The following is a 17,684-nucleotide window of genomic DNA, read 5'->3' as shown; positions in this document are numbered from 1 at the left end:
GCCCCAGGGCTCAGACAGTGTCAGATATATGGTAGGCACACAGTAAATGTTTGTTGAATAAATGAATAATAAAGTCACCTAGAAAGTTAGGGACAACCAAAACAGGAATCCAAGGCTTGGCTCCCCCAAGCCGGGCTCTATCCATTGAACCAGGAAACCTAGATTACAGAGCGAGGCTGCTGCTGCTGTTCAGTCGCTCAGTCATGTCTGATTATTTGCAGCCCCATGAACTGCAGACTGCCAGGCTTCCCTGTCCTTCACCATCTCTTGGAGCTTGCTCAAACTCATATCCATTGAGTCAGTGATGCCATCCAAACATCTTATCCTCTGTTGTCCCCTTCTCCTCCTGCCTTCAGTCTTTTAAAGCATCAGGGTCTTTTCAAATGAGTCAGCTCTTCGCATCAGATGGCCAAAGTATTGGAGCTTCAGCTTCAACATCAGTCCTTCCAGTGAATATTCAGGACTGATTTCCTTTAGAATGGACTGGTTGGATCTCCTTTCAGTCCAAGGGACTCTCAAGAATTCTCCAACACCACAGTTCAAAAGCATCAATTCTTTGGCACTCAGTCTCACATCCATACGTAACTACTGGAAAAACCATAGCCTTGACTAGACGGACCTTTGTAGGCAAAGAAATGTCTCTGCTTTTTAATACACTGTCTAGGTTGGTCATAGCTTTTCTTCCAAGTACTAAGTGTCTGTTAATTTCATGGCTGTGGTCACCGTCCACATTGACTTTGGAGCCCAAGAACATAAAGTCTGTCACTGTTTTCACTGTTTCCCCATCTATTTGCCATGAAGTGATAGGACCGGATACCATGATCTTTGTTTTTTTAATATTTAGTTTTAAGCCAGCTTTTTCACTCTCCTCTTTTGCCTTCATCAAAAGGCTTTTTAATTCCTCTTTGCTTTTTGCAGTAAGGTTGGTGTCATCTGCGTGTCCAACTCTCTGCGACCCCATGGATTGTAGCCCACCAGGCTTTTCTGTCCATGGAATTCTCCAGGCAAGAATACTGAAGTGGATAGCCATTCTTTTCTCCTGCATTGTAGGCAGATTCTTTACCATTTGAGCCATCAGGAAAGCCCCCAATATAAGATTTAGCAAATGAAAAAATGTGTTTATGTCATTAGGATCCAGGGTTTTCACTGGAAAAAGGAACATAGAAATATGTATTGGAGTTAGTTGGGAGACTCTGTGAGAATAGATTGGAACTGAAAGTAATGATATGGACTTGGATTTCTCAAATACATGTATATGGATCTATATGTATGTGTGTGTCTGTCTATATGCATGTATATGTGTTCATATATGTGCATGTATCTACTCTTATCTGTAAAAGTAACCCCAAAACAAAGATACCTTGGCAGAAATAATCTAACATTTACCCTAATACTCTCAATTCTTGATTTTTAAAAGCCATTTCTAATGGAAGGAACCAAGCCTCCTTGGAGAGGTGACTAACTTCAGAGCAGGGACAGAGTAGGTAAAATATGAGCCTGGATTATTTTGTCAAGCTAGAAAGTAAGAAAGAACTTAAAAAAGAAAGGGTTCATATCATAGGGACACAGGAACTAGGTTAAAGGGGTGACCGTTCTAAGTTTAGGACTTAATGGGCACAAACATAGTTAAGATCAGTAATAACTTATAGAATGTTGGAATAAAAAAATAGAAATCCATGAGTCTATACTGATGATGGATATATAAATAAGCAGGTAATGGGGGAATAAGCAACTACTGTGATGACACCAATAATTAGATAACCTGGAAGAATAAATAACTTCCTACCAAAACAGAATAACAAAGAAATAGGAAGTCTGAACAGGACAGTTATTAACAAGGAGATTGAATCAGTAATCAAAAACATCCCTAAAAGAAAAGTCCAGGACCACACAGCTTCACTGGATGAATCCAGTGAAAAATTTGAAGAATTAATAGCTGTATATTAGAGATTCTTCTGAAAAACCGAGGAAGTGGGAGCTCTTCCAAACTCATTTTACAAGGCCAGCATTACCCTAATACCAAAGTCAGACTTGGATACTATGAGAAAAGGAAGCTACAGGTTTAGCGTTTTGAATTTAGATGCAAAAATCTTCAACAAAATATTGGCAATCCAAATTCTACAATATGCCTATGTTCTCCTCTAGGAGTTTTATAGTTTCTGGTCTTACGTTTAGATCTTTAATCCATTTTGAGTTTATTTTTGTGTATGGTGTTAGAAAGTGGTCTAGTTTCATTCTTTTACAAGTGGTTGACCAGATTTCCCAACACCACTTGTTAAAGAGATTGTCTTTAATCCATTGTATATTCTTGCCTCCTTTGTCAAAGATAAGGTGTCCATATGTGCGTTGATTTATCTCTGGGCTTTCTATTTTATTCCATTGATCTATATTTCTGTCTTTGTGCCAGTACCATACTGTCTTGATAACTGTGGCTTTGTAGTAGAGCCTGAAGTCAGGTAGGTTGATTCCTCCAGTTCCATTCTTCTTTCTCAAGATCGCTTTGGCTATTCGAGGTTTTTTGTATTTCCATACAAATTGTGAAATTATTTGTTCTAGCTCTGTGAAGAATACTGTTGGTAGCTTGATAGGGATTGCGTTGAATCTATAAATTGCTTTGGGTAGTATACTCATTTTCACTATATTGATTCTTGGTGGGAATGCAAACTAGTACAGCCACTATGGAGAACAGTGTGGAGATTCCTTAAAAAACAGGAAATAGAACTGCCTTATGATCCAGCAATCCCACTGCTGGGCATACACACTGAGGAAACCAGAAGGGAAAGAGACACGTGTACCCCAATGTTCATCGCAGCACTGTTTATAATAGCCAGGACATGGAAGCAACCTAGATGCCCATCAGCAGATGAATGGATAAGAAAGCAGTGGTACATATACACAATGGAGTATTACTCAGCCATTAAAAAGAATACATTTGAATCAGTTCTAATGAGGTGGATGAAACTGGAGCCTATTATACAGAGTGAAGTAAGCCAGAAGGAAAAACATAAATACAGTATACTAACGCATATATATGGAATTTAGAAAGGTGGTAACAATAACCCGGTGTACGAGACAGCAAAAGAGACACTGATGTATAGAACAGTCTTATGGACTCTGTGGGAGAGGGAGAGGGTGGGAAGATTTGGGAGAATGGCATTGAAACATGTAAAATATCATGTAAGAAACGAGTTGCCAGTCCAGGTTCGATGCATGATACTGGATGCTTGGGGCTAGTGCACTGGGACGACCCAGAGGGATGGTATGGGGAGGGAGGAGGGAGGAGGGTTCAGGATGGGGAACACATGTATACCTGTGGCGGATTCATTTTTATATTTGGCAAAAAACTAATACAATTATGTAAAGTTTAAAAATAAAATAAAATTAGAAAAAAAAATAAAATAAAATAAAAATGTTTTTGGTATTAAAAAAAATTAAAATAAAATTTAAAAAAATAATAAATAAAAAAGATTTTGATAACCAAATTCTACAATATGGTAAAGGATCATAGAACGTGATTGAGTAGGATATAGTCCTTGGGATGATTCAGTAAGCAAATTAATAAATTGTTCTCTTTGAAATGGTTAATTTTATGGTATGTGAATTTCATCTCAATGAAAATAATTTAATGCTGTGGAAATGCTCCATCCTAAGCGACAAAGCACAGCACAGCAAAGAAACAGGACACCTAAATGAAATCATTAAGCTTAGAATGAATCCTGATGGTAGGGGAAAAGTTCCAAAGAATAATTTTGTGTCAGAATGAAACAAAATGAGAATACATATGTAAGATTAGATTTAAAATATTCAGTTAGTCACTCAGTCGTGTCCGACTCTGTGACCCCATAGACTACAGCATGGACTGATTTCCTTTAGGATGGACTGGTAAGATCTCCTTGCAGTCCAAGGGACTCTCAAGAGTCTCCTCCAACACCACAGTTCAAAAGCATCAATTCTTCTGTGCTCAGCTTTCTTTATAGTCCAACTCTCACATCCGTGCATGACTACTGGAAAACCATAGCTTTGACTAGACAGACCTTTGTTGGCAAAGTACTGTCTCTGCTTTTTAATATGCTGTCTAAGTTGGTCATAGCTTTTCTTCCAAGTAGCAAGCATCTTTTAATTTCATGGCTGCAGTTACCCATCTGCAGTGATTTTGGATTAGACTTAAAATATTGCAACATGTTAAATTTGCTGAGGAGGATAACCATACTGTGGTTAAGGAAGATTTAATCTTTATTCTTAGGAAGAACATGCTGACATATTTACTGTACACATCATGAATGTCATGACATTCATGGGTCAGAATTTTCTGACACACGGGTCAGAAAATGTGTGTGTGGTTTTAGAAAGAGGCAGGGCATGCTTACACATAAAGTACAAATGTTAAAGCAAATGGAGCAAAATTCAACATTAGGTGAATCATTGTGAGGGATATTTGGGTGCTCTGTGTACTGTTCTTGCAGCTTTTTTTTAAGCTTTAATTATTTCCAAAGAAAAATATTTAATGTTATCTACTAGGTGGCTCAGTGGTAAAGAATCTGCATACCAGTGCAGGAGACACAAGAGACACCTGTTCAATCCCTGGGTTGCAAAGATCCCCTGCAGAAGGAAATGGTAACCTTCTCCAGTATTCTTGTTTGGGAAATTCCATGGACAGAGGAGCCTGGAGAGCTACAGTCCACAGGGTCACAAAGAGTCCAAAACGACTGAACAACTGAACACACACATGTTATTCAGTTTAATAAGTGTGGCATCATAAATATAGTTCAAACTTCTTGCATATGCCACCTCATCCCAGAGATAATACCATCCTTTATTTGGTTCTTTTTATTCCCGGATATATCTTTAGACAGTCTATGTTTGTATTGATATATACCTGAACGGTATATAGTAGCATTTTGTATGGTTTTAAGCAATATATAAATGCTATCATTCTATAGAATCACTTTGTACCATACTTTCCTCACTCAACATTATATTTGGGAGAGTTGTTTATGTTGATATATTAGCACTAGCTCTCTTATTTTCAGGTTGTAAAGGTATCCCCAAAGTCTTAGTGATGTTTTAATCTTAAAGTCACAGGTATAACTGTTATAGACCTACCCTCTACAAAAGCCATATCGCTTGAAAATATTTAAATTTCTTTAATATTTCATTTTATAAATTTTGAATAATAAAATTTTAGTTTTAGTTTTTTGTTTTAGTCAACATTTGCCATCTTCAGTCAGAAGTTTCAGTTCAGATCAGTCGCTCAGTCGTGTCCGACTCTTTGCGACCCCGTGAATCGCAGCACACCAGGCCTCCTTGTCCATCACCAGCTCCCAGAGTTCACTCAGATTCACGTCCATCGAGTCAGTGATGCCATCCAGCCATCTCATCCTCTGTCGTCCCCTTCTCCTCCTGCCCCCAAACTCTCCCAGCATCAGAGTCTTTTCCAGTGAGTCAACTCGTCGCATGAGGCAGCCAAAGTACTGGAGTTTCAGCATCATTCCTTCCAAAGAAATCCCAGGGCTGATCTCCTTCAGAATGGACTGGTTGGATCTCCTTGCAGTCCAAGGGACTCTCAAGAGTCTTCTCCAACACCACACTTCAAAAGAATCAATTCTTTGGCGCTCAGCTTTCTTCACAGTCCAACTCTCACATCCATACATGACCACTGGAAAAACCATAGCCTTGACTAGATGGACCTTTGTTGGCAAAGTAATGTCTCTGCTTTTGAATATGCTATCTAGGTTGGTCATAACTTTCCTTCCAAGGAGTAAGCGTCTTTTAATTTCATGGCTGCAGTCACCATCTGCAGTGATTTTGGAGCCCCCCAAAATAAAGTCTGACACTGTTTCCACTGTTTCCCCATCTATTTCCCATGAAGTGATGGGACCAGATGCCATGATCTCAGTTTTCTGAATGTTGAGTTTTAAGCCAACTTTTTTACTCTCCTCTTTCACCTTCATCAAGAGGCTTTTGAGTTCCTCTTCACTTTCTGCCATAAGGGTGGTGTCATCTGCATATCTGAGGTTATTGATATTTCTCCCAGCAATCTTGATTCCAGCTTGTGCTTCTTCCAGCCCAGCATTTCTCATGATGTACTCTGCATATAAGTTAAATAAGCAGGGTGACAATATACTCCTTTTCCTATTTGGAACCAGTCTGTTGTTCCATGTCCAGTTCTAACTGTTGCTTCCTGACCTGCATACAAATTTCTCAAGAGGCAGGTCAGGTGGTCTGGTATTCCCATCTCTTTCAGAATTTTCCATAGTTTATTGTGATCCACACAGTCAAAGGCTTTGGCATAGTCAATAAAGAAGAAATAGATGTTTTTCTGGAACTCTCTTGCTTTTTCCATGATCCAGCGGATGTTGGCAATTTGGTCTCTGGTTCCTCTGCCTTTTCTAAAACCAGCTTGAACAACTGGAAGTTCACAGTTCATGTATTAACTTTTAGTAAATTAAACTAAAATTTTACTATAATTTATTATTCATTCTTATATTTGGGATGTATCCCCTTTTTTCATTGTTTAAATACTTCTGCAATGTTCCTTTTTGTACCTTATCTTCTTGGGTACACATATAGAAACACATGAAAGTTTCTGTAATAAATAACTCAAAATGGGATTATTAGAATTACTGCATTTACTAGATACCAGGGTATGTGCATGTGCATCTTAACTTTATTTATATTCATCACAGCAGTGTATATGATAATCCCTTTCCCTACCATCTTCATAAAAACTTAGAATTGTCAAACTCTAATTTTGGCTATTGTAGTAGGTTTAAAATCATACCTCCTGAATTTTTGAGTTTGAATTTTTCTGATTATTAAAAGTGTTGCAGCTTCTTTTCATGTTAATCAGCCATTTTGATTTCCTCTTATGTAAATTATAAATTCATATTATTCTCCTATGTTGCTTTTTCCTTGCTTGTAGAGGAGATTTTTTTTTAAATTATCAACTATATGCTATTTCCATGAATTAGAGAAAGAGTGATGTAAAAAGTTGGAAAAAAGATATACTAGGAAAATTTCAACAACAAAACTGGTTTGGTTATGTTAAAATCAGACAAATTAACTTTAAAAGGGAAAAAAGTTGTTAGAACAAGGCCAAGCATCTAAGATAGAAATTTATGTACAGACCGTGGAGATGAAGTTGAAAAGAAGGTAATAGTATATTTCCAATTAACTAATATAGTCAATGAGTGTACGCTGATTTGAAGAATAAGACAAACAAAACTGAAAGTTTGGGAAAACAAATACCCATAGGCTCTTTGGAATTCATAGTTTAACTAAATATTTTTCTTCAGAGATTTTTTTAAGTATTGGCTTTTTCATTCCATGTAATTCTAAGGCTATGTTTCTTGGCAGCACATAATAAAATTTAATGCATTTGGTAAGCATTTGCTCTTTGTGTTTTCAGGAATTCAGAATGTCCTCAGCCTCTTTTGTGCGGTCCTTACAGAAAATAAGGTTCTCTTCCACTCTGCAAGTTTCCAGAGACTTAGTGATGCTTGTAGAGCCCTGGAGTCATTAATGTTTCCTCTTAAATATAGGTGAGGGTTTTTATTTGGTGTTTTTATTTATTCCCAGATTATGCATTACTTATCAGTGATCAATCAAAACATCATTTCACAACAGTTTTGAACAACAAGAGCATATTTTACAAAGTTATGCTGTTATAAGAGTCATGATTCTGATAGAAATCTAGCCTGGAATTTGGAACTTTTCCAAGTTGCCTATTATTGAGTGTTGATTCCTTTCATGAAAAAGTAATCAATTTGAATAGTATTGTCAGCAACATTTAATTCCCTTTGAATATAGTTGGAGATAAAAGTCTTAAGATAGTACTGATTATTTAATATTAAGAAATTGTTAATTCAGGCAGTTATAGTGGTATTATAGTTTTACTTTTAAAAGAGCCCTTACCTTTTTTAGATCTATACTGAAGTATTTATGTATACCTGATATGGTATCTGGGATTTGCTCCAAATAATGTGGTAGGAAAAAGAACAAAAATGGGTAGAAATATATATGTGACCATGCATTGGTGATTGTCAAAGCTGATTAAATACGTGAGGCTTTATCTTTCTTTTTTCCCCTCTCTTTTGGGGGCAGAGAGGGATGTTATTTTTTTTTTGTAATACAAAGTATAAAGGAAAACAGTGATGACTGAGAGTGCTGTAAGTACAATATTTTATTCTGATTTTTTTTTATCAATTTGTTAGTCACAGTGACCTAGAAAAAATATAGTCTACAGATTTTATTAAAAATATTTTTTAACCTGTGTGCTTTTTTTAAACCTCCAGATAAGAGAGCATTCTAAACTTTAATTTTGTACCTTGCCATCCTTACCAAATATAAAAATCAAATAGAGAAAATGGAACTCAAATGATTGTTTTATATAGAGAAATATATTATCACCAGTATGTGGGTGGTGAGGGTATTCCATCAGGAAGTCAGTGTTACCAACTGATGTCAGATCTCTATGTTAAGGAAAAATTCTTTCAAGCAAGTTTGAAAAACTTAAAGAGATTGCTTGCCTAGAGGGGTAAGGGATAAGAAAGCTGCCCTGCTTACTTCATATCTTCTTATATCAGATCATACATTTCACATGAAGAATTTTTGAAATCTTTTTTCTCCCAAGAATTTAATATTAACAACTCTGAGAATATTATTGATAATTTCTAAACACAGATAATCTGAAATTCACAAAGTATAAAAATGAAAGAAAGGTATGTTGTATTATGGAAGAACAAATATTTCTCATATGTATTTCTATTATTTCTAGTTACCCTTATATTCCTATTCTCCCGGCTCAGCTCCTGGAAGTTCTGAGTTCCCCGACGCCTTTCATTATTGGAGTACATTCTGTCTTTAAAACTGATGTTCATGAACTTGTAAGTATTCATCTTTAAATGGCTAGTTATTGAGGTCAGAGGTTTCTTACATTTCTTTGAGTCCTGCCTGCCTGCTAAGTCGCTTCAGTCGTGTCCAACTCTGTGCGACCCCATGAACTGTAGCTTGCTGGGTTCCTCTGTTTGTGGGATTCTCCAGGCAAGAATCCTGGAGTGAGTTGCCGTGACCTCAGTCCTATAGCACTTCAACTAATTACTATTTTCAAATCTGTTCCATTCCCAATAGAAAAGATTGGCTGGAAGCACAGCATCATTAAAAAACCTAAATACATTAATATTTCCTTACAGCAAGTAAAGGAGATTTATAAAATGAATTCACTAATCTTTTAAAATGTCCCTCTTTTGGCATATTAAGTTTATCTTTCTATATTCTTCATTTCGCATATGAGAAAGGAAGATAAAATTATCCATTTTTAGCCGTCTATTTATGCTTTTATTATGAGTGCTTTAATTTATTCATCTTTTGAAATGAGGTCTGTGATAATGCTACCCACTCCAGTATTCTGGCCCGGAGAATTCCATGGACCGTATGGTCCATGGGTACACAGAGTCAGACACAACTGAGCTACTTTCACTTTTTCACTTGCAAAAAGCAAAAAGCATTTGCAAAAGAATGAAGGGTTTTGGAGGAATACAAGTTTATTGTGAGCTCCCCCCAACTTCTGCCCCCAGATTATTCTGTTCTTAATACTAAATGGAAATACTAAAGGAGAGAAAGTAATACTCTGTATTCAACCAGCTCTTATTCAACCAGTTTAATAAGTAAACTTATTAAAAATAAGTTTACTTCTCTGTAGTGTGCTTTAAGAAGGAGTGTAACAAAATTGAACTTCATAGAAGGACATTTAGGATGTCAAGAGTTTAGAAACCATATTCTTTGAGGGCCTAAGAAAATTTTCACAGGTAATAACCTAATGTTATTTGATAGCTAAAGATATATATTTAAGTAGCTGTCTTAGAAAGAAGGGGTAGACGCTGAAATAGAATCAGTGGGTATAGTGGGATATAGAAACAATTTTCTGCTCAGTCTAAGAGTTTTCAAGTAAATAGAGCTGCCCGGTATAATGAATGTGTCTCCTTATGTGAAGAGTACTCTAAGTAGAGTGCAAAGACAGATTGCATTACAGTTTTCAGGGAGTTTAAGAAAAATTCTTCATTGAAAGGTTGGGTTATATGACATCTGTGATTCACAAATCCTAAAGAGTTTGTTATTCTAATTTTATTTTAGTTATAAATGCCAGTGAAGAGGTAAGCTCTGTAGGTACTTTTGTATAATTACAATTGTAATCAAATCATAATTGTCATTTAAACTGACAGAAGACCATCGCACATTGCAGTTATAAACAGGACCCTCATTCTTTTTTCTGACTTTACATATGGATATCTGGTTCCTTTTTAACTTTGATATCAACATACAAAAATACCTATAAATGCATAAACATTAAGTGAAACCTCATTAGTACTAATTAAAAACACACTCATCAGGTTTGTAGACAGTTTTTTTCCCAGTAAATAAAAACAGTCTGTGGAAGTTAGACAAACCAAATATTGACAAAAATGAATTTCTTAACTTTTCATTGAATAAATTAGAATTAATTTTAATCCTGTTAGCAACATAATACCTTCAATCATTTTGACTGGTTTCTCTATTACATTTTTCATGTTATTTTAAAATAGATTTTGTAAAATGCTAAAAATTAGTGATTTAGCTACTTAAACAGTACTGTTTTGATGTATACTAGTTGCTTTGCTTGTTAACTCTTATGATTACTATGTTATTTAGGATATGGCTGAACTGCTATAATAAAGCATACAAAATGCAATGGCTTAAACAAAATGGAATTTTATTTAACACTCATGCAGCAGTTTGTAGAAGTGTTCCATTATGTCAGACCAGTTTGTTCCATGAACTCATTCAAGAAAGGACCATGCTTGTTTGCTTCTTGTTTCTCCGCTAGAATCCACTTAGGCATTGTCATCCTCTGAATGTGTTCAAGATTGTGTTGTTAGTTCAGTTTCAGCGATGGTAAGAGGAAAGAAAGCATAGGAGGGCCTGATTGGACCTCTGTTTTGAATGCCTGAGAATGTGTACATCACTTTTCTCGCTCCATTAGCAGAAACTTGGTCATATGCCACATCTAATTTCAGAGGAAACTGGGAAATATACAGTAGCTGAAAATCAATCTAAAAAGACATTTTATTAATTATATATTCTTTTTATCTTCTTCAGTTAGATGTAATCATAGCTGACTTGGATGGAGGCACTATTAAAATTCCTGAATGTATTCACCTCTCTTCCCTTCCGGAACCACTTCTACAACAGACTCAAGCAGCTCTTTCTTTGGTATGATATATTCTTTCTTAATTTACTTAATTTCTTGAAGTATTTTTCTCTTGATTTAAATCTAAACTAAGGTAATTGGACATCATTCATTGACAGTGTAATTACTTAAAAACGAGAGTTATATGTTCTTAAAATATATAGATGTATTCTCATATAGTGTTGGAATAGGATAATTTACAAAATATTATCTAAAGAGTATACTTTGAATCCTAAGTGAATATTTGTTCTAGGTATTAGAAACACACCTCTGAAAATAAGACCAGACTATGCCTCAAAATCCTTGATTCTCCTAACTTCCCTCATTATAAGCTAGCACCTGTGCCCTTTCCTTCACCTTTCTTAATGACATCTCACTTCTCTTTGGTAGATGTGCTTCTTGCAAAGCAGTGCGATAAGGACTGGCCAGTGTTTCCAGCTTACTACGAAAAGATGTAATTTATTGATAAATGTCTAGTATTCTGTGCATTGAAGCTGTAAGAAATCTTGTGATCTGAGTGCTTCTCATTGAAGCAAATTGATTTTTTGTCAACCTTTGTTTATTTTTAAAAGCACAAGGCACAGTATTGTATTTTACCGACATTTTAGTTGCCCACTTACCCATCATCAGAAATTTGAAACTTAGAAATTCTTCATTCCCTTTCAAGCTATTACTAAAATTAAGGCTTTCATATTCTTCTTGAATGGTATTCCAGTCTGAGCTGTTTAAAATCTTTTTCCCCCTTAAATAGGAACTTAGATAGGAACTCAGAAGTCTAGGATTACCAAGAGGGGTTTTATTTTCAGAAATTTCCAAATTTGTGTTGGTCCTTGTGTTGTTATAGTGGTATGTAGGATGGGAACTCTTAGAGAAGACTGACTTGTTCCCACTATGATTTGTAATCTGGAATACCAGGTGTGATAGCGTAAAAAGCATACTAGGTTAGAACTTAGGAGACCTAAATTCCAGTCAGCATCCTGCCACTGGGTATTTTTGAGCAAATCACATTCCATCCTCTGTTTCCTAGTCTTTATTAGTAGGATGAATGTTTTATACAAAGGATGACAAATACCTCTTTCCCAGAGTGAAGAATGGAGATGATTTGGGGTGGTATGTGGCAACTTTTAAATTTTAATAATTATGTATTTGTTATAATGTTTATTTTATTAAAAATAGCATACAAAACCTGTGATTTCACAGATGATATCATCTAAGAAAATTTACTAGATTTAAAGAGATGAGTTGATTTAAAGACATTTCAAAGAAAAATATTAGCTGAACAATTGCACCGGCAGTATATGGATATAGCAAAAGCTAAGACCGTAGTATTTGAGTGACTGAAAAAGTTTTATGTTTCTAGAAATATTAAATAAGTTTAAAAATATTAATGTACATTTACTTAATGATAGTTTTACTTATTCAGGGATTAAGTACCAAAATTAACAAAGGTTAAGATTTTAGTTCTTGTCAGTGGCTTTTGGTAGAGGTTTTGCTGCACCCTGTTAAACCTTAACCTTCAACACTTGTGCCACCAAACTTGACAATGAGTAAAATTCAGAGTTGGTGGAACTGAGTATGTCTATTTATGCAGTTTTCAAACACTTTGTTGGATCATATACTACAGTGTACATAAGTGTATAAGACTAAAAAGATATCATATTTGATGGACTGTGTGGGAGATTTGACATACAAGTATGTCAGCTTCATTTGGTCAGTAAATAATTATAATCTGATGGTTACACAGTGTAATAATCAGGGACATTTTTATAGACATGAAGATGTTATTATACTGTGATAATGATTTGATGACTAGATTATAAATATTATTGATATTTTGGTGTCTTTCATAAGTATTGTTTTGAGCTTTTTGGTCTATAATACCAAATCTTCAGTATTTGAAAGTGATTCTGCAAAGACAAAAATTTGCTGCTTACGGATGCAGAATTATTTTCCCTGTGTAAGCCCTGCATGGATGTGTCTTTCCCACGTGCCCCCTCAGCCTGCCTGCCTTTAAAGCCTAACACAAATGTTGCCTTCTTTTTTTGACTTTCTCTAGGTTGAATTAATTATACTTTATATTCACATATTATTATTTTATGTATTTATAATACTTGTCACATTGTGTTATACTGTCACCCCTCTGGACTGGGAGGTTCACAAACTTATTCTGTTTCTTCTCAGTATTTTAATTAATTAATTTTTAATTATATTTAAAAACATAAAAATAAATGCTTTAGATTTTCAACTGTATAGATAAATAGCTCTGCCCTAGACCATTCTCTCTCAGAGGTGACTACTATTTTATATTTTAGTGTGTATTTCAGAACTTTACATTTTCATTTATATGTTTATCATATAAATGAAATATATGTATATGATATATACTACTATATATAGTAGTAGCTTGGTATTTGGCTGGTAATACTGGTAGCTCGGTATTCAGCTTCCCTGTCAGCTCAGCTGGTGAAGAATCTGCCTGCAATGCAGGAGACCCCAGTTTGATTCTCAGGTCAGGAAGATCCCCTGGAGGAGGGATAGGCTACCCACTCCAGTATTCTTGGGCTTCCCTTGGTGGCTCAGCTGGTAAAGAATCCACCTGCAATGTGGGAGACCTGGGTTCAATCCCTGGGTTGGGAAGATCCCCTGGAGAAGGGATCGGCTATATTCAAATAAATGAAACCAAACTATGTGTGTTTCCCTGTAATGGGTATTTTAATTGAATATTTTTTTCTTGAACATCTTTTCGCATAGTACATGCAGAGCTGCCTCAGCTAATGTATTTCATGGAGGGAATGAATATATTGTAATTCACATACTGAGACTGTTTCATCTTAATGCCACCAGTAGATCAAATAATAGGTTTTATTGGTATTTTACATAACAGAGCTTCTTTGCTTTAGATTCTACATCCAGATTTGGAAGTAGCAGATCATGCTTTTCCCCCTCCACGAACAGCTTTATCCCACTCAAAAATGCTGGTAAGAAGTTTAATATTTAAGATTGATGTTTTTAAAAAGAGTTTCTTTTCTTTGTATATTTTTCAAAGAAGCTGAGTATAGTGAGAGTTAGATGGACAGCCTAGTAAATGTGTGCCAAATTAGAAATTAGGAGAATTGCCACTGATTGACCTTGTGACCTCCTGAAGGGGAAGCCACAGGCAGTACATTGATTGGGAGAGGAGTAGGCTAAGACTGTTTCTCTGAGGAAGCATGACTAAGTATGGGACAAAAAAATCAGAACTTAGATTAGAGCCTGAAAAGTTGTGCCAAGCATCAAATCGAAAGGGTCAGGCAAGGATAAAAAAGAGAAGTTTATAAAAAATGGAAACAGAGGTCGTTGGTCACAGGAGAAAATCAAGTTTGAGTGAGTGGATAAATGTAGCTCCAATTGAAAGTCATAAAAGAGTGACTATACAGCAGAGACCCCTTTTTTATTTTGATCAGTGCATTTCTTAGTGATGAACTTTGTGGCCAGTATGGAAAGTTATAGAACTGCATACCTTTGATGAGTTATGAAGCATTTTCAACTATTTCTTCATCTATTAAATAAGGGATTGACTAAATCTGAGAGTTTCCTTAGAGTTCTAAAACCATGATTTTTTTAAAATCTGAATTATCAAAACAGACTTTTAAGTTATATTTTATATTAATGTAAGAATAGATTTTTAGAACTAGTATAAACTTTGGAATAATATCATAAGCTTTTAAAATAGTCTTGAGTTTTTTCTTTTGTATTGTAACAGTAATTCTTTTGATGGAGATAAAAATCAAATGTCTTGGGAAATATGCCCTTCTCTAACATGGTGAAAGCAGAGCCTCTCTGATTTATGTTTTTTTCTGAGAGGAAAATTGGATGTACTAGAGGAAAGTTTTACTAGGTTCAGTTTTTAAAGGAACTATTTAACGGCCTACACTGTCCAACCGTGGCACAGACTAGATGCCCACTACTTAGTTCTGCTACAAATGAGACTTCTGCATAGGAAGCACAGATTTATTAAATAATCTCTTAGGTTCTTTACAACTTTCTAATTTGTGATTTTTCTTTTCTTTTTTAAGAAATTCAGTTATCTAACATGTTTCTTCTTATATTTTCAGGATAAGGAAGTGCGTGCAGTTTTTCTTAGATTATTTGCACAACTTTTCCAAGGATATAGATCATGCTTACAGCTTATAAGAATTCACGCAGAACCAGTAATACATTTTCACAAGGTAAGATCTAATACCATACTGTATCTGTCCAAAATGTAAACTCTAATTTAATTAAAAGAACTTGGCAGTCTTTTTCTAGCCATGTATTTTGAGTTTAATCCATCACATTTGTTTATTTAATATCTCTGCTTTGTGTGGCTAGTTGATAATTTTTTTCTTTTTTAATTATTTTTCTTGGAATGTAGTTGATTTACAGTGTTGTGTTGGTGTCAGGTGTCTGATAATTTTTAATAATACTGTGGAACTGATATATTTTCCTTTAGAATATGTTAACTTTAAATTGATTTTTTTTTAAATTGAGGTTATTTCTGATTTCCACTCCTGCTTTACAGACAGGTTCATTTTTATTCAATACATATAGTATTTCAGGTATCAAAGCCCTTCTAGAGAGAAATGTATTTTATGACAACATACTTATGCATGAAGACGTTTATTCAGGCTTTGATCTTTCTAGTATGTTTCTGTTTTGACCATTCATTCATCCATTGCTAAGTGATAAGTTATTCATTTCACATTGTTTTTCTTTACAGACAGCTTTCTTGGGACAGCGTGGTCTAGTTGAGAATGATTTCCTCACTAAAGTTCTCAATGGAATGGCATTTGCAGGTTTTGTTTCAGAAAGAGGTCCTCCCTATAGATCCTGTGATCTCTTTGATGAGGTATACTTATTATCAAATGAATTCATTATTTACAGACAAAATTAGTAGCTAAAAGTAGAGAAGCAGTGTTTTAAACATTTAATTAAGATAAAAAAATATCTATTGTACGTATCAGATCTTGGTGTTTATAATGTGGATTAGAAAAAATATAATTATAGGATGTCTCAGAAGTAAAATACATAGAAATTTTGAACAACTGAATACTTTTTTGGCTTGTGGGATCTTAGTTCCCCAACCAGGGATCAAACCTGTACCCCCTGTGTTGGAAGCTCAGAGGCCTAACTATTGGACCACCAGGAAGTTTCCTTGAATAATTGAATTTTAAATAGTTGATTAAAATCTTTTTGAAAAATTGACAGTGATTGTATAAGTAGAACTTACCAGTTTTATAGAGAGAAAGGTCTAAGTTTAATGTATAAATATGTTATTTCAAACTGTTATTACATTAAATCTGTGTCCTAGAGCCATAGTTTAACTAAGCCATTCTTTTTTATTTATTTATTGATTTTTTGGTTATCTTTATTTTAATCAAAGCTTGGAAAATAAAGTAAGGAGGCCACAATTTCAGTTTCTCCATAAAAGAACCACAAATCAGGGTGTTTTCTTAAGTACTAATCCTTGGAAAATATAGCAAATTTCAAGTAAGAATTAGCACCTTCTTTGCATTTAGCTAAGCCATTCTTAACTAATGCTGATTTTTTTCTGGCATTTGTGTAGCTTCTTTGAAAGTGAAAGTCACTAAGTGGTGTCCAACTCTTTGTGACCCCATCAATTATACAGTCCATGGAATTCTCCAGACCAGAATACTGGAGCCCTTCCCTTCAAGAATCCCATGGAGGGAGGAGCCTGGTAGGCTATATTCCATGGGGTCGCAAGGAGTCGGACATGATTGAGCGACTTCACTTTCACTTGGGCTTCCCTGGTGGCTCAGAGGTTAAAGCATCTGCCTGCAATGCGGGAGACCTAGGTTCAATCCCTGGGTTGGGAAGATCCCCTGGAGAAGGAAATGGGAACCCACTCCAGTATTCTTGCCTGGAGAATCCCATGGACTGAGGAGCCTGGTGGGCTACAGTCCACAGGGTCGCAAAGAGTCCTGAGCGACTTCACTTTCACTTTCCCTTCTCCAAGGGACCTTCCCAACCCAGAGCTCGTATTTCCTTTAGGAGATATTAAATATATGAAAGGCAGATTTAGTCTCTATGTTCAAGGAATTAGTCTTTTGTTCCAGGAATTGGCCATATAAAGGAAAAGTTTGAGCAGATGCAACTCAAAATAAGGATGCTATTTTGTGTTACTTTTGATTTTTCTTATTGTGATGCATCTTTCCATTTATCATTAACTATGTTCATAGAAGCCCATTCTGATAGATAGAACAATGACTCTTACTCCCATTTAAACTTCTGGAAGAGCATTATGTTAGAACCAAGAAATGTAGAAGTTCTCAGAAGTCTGTAAAAGAAGACCACTCCTAGTACCTAGAGTAATGGAGAATAGTAACAGTGACCCTATTACGCTGCTGGTTGTTGTTGTCGTTCAGTCACTGTGTCCGACTCTTTGAAACCCCATGGACTACAGCACACCAGGCACCTTTTT

At 35.4% G+C, this 17,684-nt stretch overlaps 1 protein-coding gene across 1 annotated transcript in view; it reads left to right on the top strand.

The window, feature by feature from the left end:
• SBF2 (SET binding factor 2) overlaps positions 1–17,684 on the top strand; it is a 498,680-nt gene that overhangs the window by 259,923 nt on the left and 221,073 nt on the right. The window contains exons 7-12 of the mRNA XM_070383912.1: positions 7,409–7,541; positions 8,777–8,885; positions 11,134–11,247; positions 14,125–14,202; positions 15,319–15,432; positions 15,963–16,091. Of these exons, the coding sequence (XP_070240013.1) occupies positions 7,409–7,541; positions 8,777–8,885; positions 11,134–11,247; positions 14,125–14,202; positions 15,319–15,432; positions 15,963–16,091 (677 nt within the window). The remainder of the gene's footprint in view (positions 1–7,408; positions 7,542–8,776; positions 8,886–11,133; positions 11,248–14,124; positions 14,203–15,318; positions 15,433–15,962; positions 16,092–17,684) is intronic.

The sequence above is a fragment of the Bos mutus genome, chromosome 15, assembly GCF_027580195.1.
Source record: "Bos mutus isolate GX-2022 chromosome 15, NWIPB_WYAK_1.1, whole genome shotgun sequence".
NCBI classification, from domain to species: domain Eukaryota; kingdom Metazoa; phylum Chordata; class Mammalia; order Artiodactyla; family Bovidae; genus Bos; species Bos mutus.
Note: the sequence above shows the minus strand (reverse complement) of the source record. Positions and strands in the feature narration are given on the sequence as shown.